At 42.4% G+C, this 6,649-nt stretch overlaps 1 protein-coding gene across 1 annotated transcript; it reads right to left on the bottom strand.

The window, feature by feature from the left end:
- Nucleotides 1-236: 236 nt before the first annotated feature.
- On the bottom strand, nucleotides 237-5,060 carry LOC307082128 (beta-1,4 N-acetylgalactosaminyltransferase 2-like; the record flags this gene model as incomplete). The annotated part of the gene is made up of 11 exons (XM_079745581.1): nucleotides 237-421; nucleotides 789-1,017; nucleotides 1,107-1,250; nucleotides 1,425-1,606; nucleotides 1,727-1,813; nucleotides 2,025-2,135; nucleotides 2,228-2,294; nucleotides 3,596-3,633; nucleotides 3,830-3,936; nucleotides 4,621-4,764; nucleotides 4,930-5,060. The coding sequence occupies 11 exons, from the start codon at nucleotides 5,058-5,060 to the stop codon at nucleotides 237-239; spliced, it is 1,425 nt and encodes a 474-aa protein (XP_079601707.1).
- Between the last annotated feature and the right edge of the window lie 1,589 nt (nucleotides 5,061-6,649).

Below are 6,649 nucleotides of genomic sequence, written 5' to 3'. Positions count from 1 at the left end.
AACAAGGTTACATACTACAGCTTTAAACCCGCACCTTGTCACTTTTCTACAGGTATTTGCTGAATGAAAAAAAAAAATATATATATATATACACCCTAACCCTAAGCCTAACCCTGAAAAGGATTAAGATATTACTGTAGCAACCACTCAAGCCAATAGAGGTTGTTTAAGGGAAACCGTACATAGTACTGGAAGATGACCTTTTCTTATAGCGAATGGATCTGTCGGGATTCTTCCTATCCGTAGTGGATACATTGTAGATGGTTTTTGTAGTAGTGCAGCTGTAGTTTAAACTGAACATCATCCTTCCCGGGGTATCTGAACCGACCATATTGAGGATTGGCCCCTCTCGGCTGATGGCCAATGGAAACATGGCCACACGAAGCAACCATCAATTGGCCAAGACCATCCATGAAGAATTCTATAGAGAAAAAAACAAATCAACAATGATTGGATGTAAAGGAGAATAATAAAGTAGCAGGAGCGCTCCCGGTGTACATCCAAAACGTCTTGTATTCTTGGGGGAGCATACAACGGAAAACTAAAGATAATAAACAGAAAAAGTGAGGTGATGATAATGAATCCAGGTACAGGCAGGTCATATTTGGATAATATTGTTAATGGAGGAATGTGATATCTGCCCCATTACAGAACTACAAGTCCTCACACCAGTGACAATACGACAACTGAATGATTTTTTTTTTTTTTGCTTAAGGCTTCTCATTCATGGTGGACGCATGTACACAACCCCCAAGGGCTATATGTTAAAGATATGGCCGGGGACACACCTGAATGTGCCACTCTCTTCAGCTTGGGGTCAAATCTCACTCGATTTACAGCATCGGTACGAGCCAGAAAGAAGTTGACCACCCCATTAACTACGGAGCATTGTGGGTAATTTGGTAGTGATTGGAACTTTATGTTGGGCTTCCTGTCCATACAGCCTCCAGTGACTCCATCGCCTTCCTCATAGGCGATGGAGAAGTAGAACTGGTTTCCAGTAACTGAACCCCCAACCTATGAAGGATAACGAGACATTGTAACCTCACACCTACTCATGCTTTGTTCATAATGTAAAAATAGTCAATGAGTAATATGATTCTCACCACATCCAACTCTGGTGTTGCCTCCATCACCTCCACCAGATCCTCTATCTTTGTTTTCTCAGTGAATAGAAAGTCGTCATCCACCCAAAGAAAGTACTTGGTGGTGACTTGAGAGACAGCCAGGGTTCTGCCAGCAAACCAGCCCTGTGGAAGGGAAAGATTTCAACTTGAATGCTTGGCTACTCTTATATGATGTCCAAGCACAAGAAAGACATTATGTCGTGTGTGTGTGTGTGTGTGTGTGTGTGTGTGTGTGTGTGTGTGTGTGTGTGTGTGTGCGTGTGCGCGCGCGCGCACATGGTTCCAATATATGCCTACCTGTCCCCCAGGCATGATGTATTGCAGAACATTTTCTTCTGTGATGTTTTCTGGAGTAAAGCTGTCATCGGCCACAACGAGCACCACGTCTTTGTAGAATTGTCTGAGGCTTCTTATGAGCACCTTCAACTCCTTGTAGCGCATAAAGGTCTTGGTGGTGACTGTCACTTGGTCACTAACGTCTTTGAAAGAGTGGAAGGGGAAGGGGGGCAGGGGATAGAGAGAGGAAGAAGGTAAGTGTTCATGATTCTACTCAACGGTTAAAATGGAAGATTTATAAGGAAACACTTTTGTTGTTATACTTGTTCCCATGTCGAAAAGCACAGGTACGGATGGTTGCCGAATGGCGATTGGGAACACAGCTTCATGATGCTCAAACGAAAAGTGAACTGATTGAAAAAGAAGTGAAAACTAATTAAAAACATCCAGCCTAAATAAGATTTGACACAAATGACATAATCCACTGTAATATTGGAAGGCTTTGAGTGCAAAATGAGAACATCACATTAACATTATTTTTTTAAACCTGAGCATCTGTTCAGTACTTATCTTTAAATTACATTATTTAACCCATACATAAATTAAAAAGTCATAGAGTACCCAGGTCTCCGGTGTGTATGTGGTACACAGGGATGGTGTAGATGACATTCACCAGTAGTTTGTTGAGTTCCTCTAAGCTGAGCGTCTCCAAGATCAGCCTTTTCTTTCCACCTATTGGTTTTTCAGAAATCATATTTCATACAAGTCAATCCCAGTGACAAGTGGTTTAGTTACACATTGAAATGACGGAGTTCATGAATCACCTTCCACAATCTGTACGTCCCTTGGGCTCCCTAGACAGAGGACACCTTTAGTGACCAGTAGTGATACCTGTTAAACACAAGGGGAAGTTTGTTGAGAGTGAGTGAGCGAGTACTCAGCCATGCTCAAATGAAAAAGTATTGTTTGAATATTCATACTCTTCACAACCTGTCTGTTGTTGTCTGTTTTCCTAACTGGCTCAATCAGCTTTGTTCAATCAAACTGCCAAAATATTATTATTACAAAATATTATTATTATTATTACTATGCCAATTATGTTCATAGAACAACAAATGAATGAGCAAGCAATGTGTTTTTGGTATATGTGGCGATAATTCAATTTAGGAAATCCCACAACCTTTAAGAAGGCATGAGTTCAAATTTGACAATGACAAAGAGTCGACAACGTGAATAGAGTGTGTCTCTGTTGCACGGTTGTGACTAAGTTCTGTCAGGGGCTGGAGTAGCCGAGCCGCCGGTTTAGTTTCATCCGGATGTCGAAAAGCCTTGGAAATGGCCCAGTAGCAGAGTCTCATTTAAGTATCGTGAGCAAAATGTTCAAGCTCACACACTTCAGGAGGGATTTGTATGCTATCGCCTGAATATTCTCTCAATGGCCGACCGGCCCACCGAGTGTGAATTGGTGAATTGGTTGTTTGCAGTCACCCATGTTGCGCAAACATGAGAAGGAAGGCAGGAAGGGAAATGCAGAACGTCAAGCAGCAGTACTCTTGTTTATTCAAGCTTTATGGAATCAAAGGAAGGAAGAGTAAGAAAGGCAGAAATAGGCCTACAGTATATTGGAAAAGAGCTGCATTGTTCGGAAGAAAAAATTAATTTAACACACAATATAAAAAGGTAAGATGTATAGAATAAAGTGACATGTGGCTGGGAAAATGTAACAGGGCTTGGCAGAAATGGAATATAATATTAAACTAAATGTCTGGTTTAGTTATTGTATATTTATGTTTTTGTTGGTGTAGAAGAAAACTGTTGTTTAACCCTGGGCATGACATCATCTGCAAACACCTATTGAAGGCACACAGGCCTGCCTTCCATAGGTTGTTGTGAGGGGGTTTGGTTCCCAGTCAAAGAGTGCTTCGAAGTAAACCCAAAAGTCCCCAACAGCTCCATTTTGAAAACCCTGATAAAGAGACACCCATAGCCATGTCATTAAAGGGATAGAAAAGACATTTAAATTATTGCTTGATGAGAAACAAAGGATTATGTTAGTAAGGTGGACCTCTGTTGATGCTGGTTAGACATAACAGTTACAGGGAACCAGGGAAATTTAACCTGTAGCTCCAAGACATCCACAAATATCCCTTGTATCCTGATTTTGACTTGACACCCAGAGTTTTATTACCAACCTTGTAGCCACTTCTTTGAACCCCGTGCAACGCTAAACCTGAAACAAAATAACTTTCAGGATGAAACTGTTTCCTGAGGAATACATTGAACATAAAATGCAGACCGAAATGATGCTTAGGAAAAAGCACATTGCACTCTACATGTATATCTGTGCAGTGCACTTGCAAAGCAACTGAACTAAAGAGCAGTATCGGGACGATTTTATTGAACCACTGAAGTGCAGCGTACTGTACCTGGAATAAGAGTGGGGACCAAGGGGTGTACTGTGAAACCCTGAATGGGATACTGCAGTGGAGAGTTGGATTGAGCAAAGAGGAGTGTGTTCAAAATGGAGCTTGTTCCGGACACAGGAGATATAATATTAAAATCCACAAATCAATTAACCAATACAAAACGATATGCCACTTAACCAAAAAATCAGCCGATGTCAATTGAACAATATTCTAACTGAATAAAACACTTACACTATGTAACAGTTACTGCACTAAGTCATAAAATGACCATGATATGACATCAAACAATAAGGAAACATGCCAAGTCAAAATACTGTCTTCTCCGTCTATTATGATGACACCAAATTATTCTCCCTTTTCAATTTGTGGTGGGTATGCGCAGTCGCAAACAAAGAGAAATTCGTAACTTTTTGTGGCCACTATTAGCCTACTATTACCTATCCAGGGCAGTTTGCATGCGCTAACTTGGGTTGAAAAAACAAAGCTACAGCTATGGGAGCTGCTAAACTGCACTGGCTTTTGATCAAATGGACCACTACCCAATTTCAGGAGGTCCCCGGGAGAGAGTCGAACAAAAGCCCTGGCTGATTTAAACCTTGACATAGATGATGTCCACAATTAACCTGGGGTCTTAGCAAACAGGCCAAATACTTTAACTAGCATCTTACAAATTCAATTGAAATATTGAAGAAAGTATTCTTTAAGAAATTTATACATTCTTTATCAGTGTCTCTCCTCCCCGCCATCACTTTGTTCCATCCTGTGTTCCTGGTACTGGTGGCCGTGGATACCTCGCCTGGTGCTTCTTGTACTCCTCTGCCCGTCGTTTCTGAATGTCTGCTCGGTTGGCAGTAGGAATGCTCACTGCCAGATCGAATGACTTCGCTGGGCATGTGCAGAAAGCCGGGGGCTTAACTAGACCAGTAGGAGGGGTCCTATAGGTAATCTTAATAATGTTACACTTCATTTATATAGCGCTTTTCATTCATGCAAGGATTCCAGAAAAAAAGTAAACATTTGAGTTAAAACATGAACATTGCACTGGGCGTGACAAGAACAATCACACACATGTGCACATGCAAATCAACTTTGAGCCCTACCACTTTTCCTTTGGGGTGTCAATCATTTTCTCTACCGTAAAGTTGGGGGAGATCCAGAGGTAGCTCATCCCACTGAAGATAACAAAAAACAGCAGAACCAGCAGCAATTTTGTTCTGCCAAATGAGGGCATCTGAAGACAAAGACAAAGCCACAGATTAGCCCAAAATGAATAAAGAAATTTGGTTGAAATTGACTATATAAGGACAAAAGTCTTCTACTTTCTGGGCTAACCTTAACTGTACATTTACATTTTACATTTAGGGCATCTAGCAGACGCTTTTATCCAAAGCGACTTACAATAAGTGCATTTGTTACAATAAGTACATTTGTCATAAGAAGTGAAACAATATATCGCTGTCGGTACAGTAAAGATGTTCATAGAACCAAGCGCAAGTATTACAATCGCTAGGCTAACCCATTCCCCATGTAAAGCAACGATAGCAGCTACTGTTGATGCTACACAATTAAGTACCTTGAATAAGTGCAATGTACAAGTGCCAGGACGTACAACATTCAATGGTGGCTGTGCATTGGTTTCTATGCAGAGTCGAGATGAACTCTGAACAGGTGAGTTTTGAGTCTTTTGCGGAAGCTGGTGAGCGACTCTGCGGTCCTGAAATCGGTAGGGAGCTCGTTCCACCACTGAGGTCCCAAAACAGAGAAAAGTTGTGACTTTGCTGATCGACCTTTGCTTGCTCTTAGCGATGGCGGTACCAGACATCCAGCTGAGGTAGTTGAGCGGAGGGATCGATCTGGGGTGTGTGGCTTTACTAATGCTTGGAGGTAGGCAGGGGCAGTTCCATCGACTGCCTTGTATGCCAGTACCAACATCTTGAATCTGATGCAAGCTTTTACAGGGAGCCAGTGGAGGTCTCGGAAGAGGGGGGTTACATGTGAGAACTTTCGTAGGTTGAACACGAGGCGCGCTGCCGCATTCTGGATGCGCTGCAAGGGTTTAATCACAGAGGCAGGGAGTCCAGCCAGGAGCGAGTTGCAGTAGTCGAGGCGGGAGATGACCAGTGATTGGACTAGAAACTGAGCTGCTTCACTTGTGAGGAAGGGCCGGATCCTGCGGATGTTGTAAAGTGCAAATCTGCAGGATCTGGCCACCGCAGTGATGTTTGCAGTGCAGCATAACTGATTGTCCAACACTACACCAAGGTTTTTGGCAGTTGGAGAAGGAGATACAGTGATGTTCTCAACAGTGACCAGTAAGTCCATTTGTGGGCAATCTTTCCCTGGTATTAGGAGGAGCTCAGTCTTGTTGAGGTTAAGCCTCAGGTGATGGGCAGTTGTCCAGGTGCTGACTTCTGCCAGACATTCAGATATGCGTGTTGCAATCAGGGCTTTGTCAGATGAGGGAAAGGAGAGAAATAGCTGAGTGTCGTCAGCATAGCAGTGATAGGAAAAGCCGTGGGATGTAATTACAGAGCCCAGAGTTCTGTATCCTTTTACTTAACAATATTGATGGAGAATGTAGATTAATCCACAAACAAGCTCAAACATGATAAAAATGTATTAATCCCTCAAAGCTAGTTCTGGAGTTACAGGTGCTTCTCCTACATAAATGGAGGTGTAACAAGTGTACAAATGTGCATAACAGTGGCAGCTGCTGGTCTTTCAAAGAGGGGAATCTCATTTGCGGCCTATTCGCCCATTGTGTTAAGGGTGTAGGACTTGAGCCGCTTTAAACAGGAGGAGCTCCCTTCTACACCTGCA

Source organism: Pollachius pollachius (genome assembly GCF_949987615.1).
Source record: "Pollachius pollachius genome assembly, chromosome: 11".
Lineage (NCBI taxonomy): Eukaryota > Metazoa > Chordata > Actinopteri > Gadiformes > Gadidae > Pollachius > Pollachius pollachius.
The sequence above is the reverse complement of the archived record's forward strand: the minus strand, read 5'-3'. Positions and strand labels throughout refer to the sequence as shown.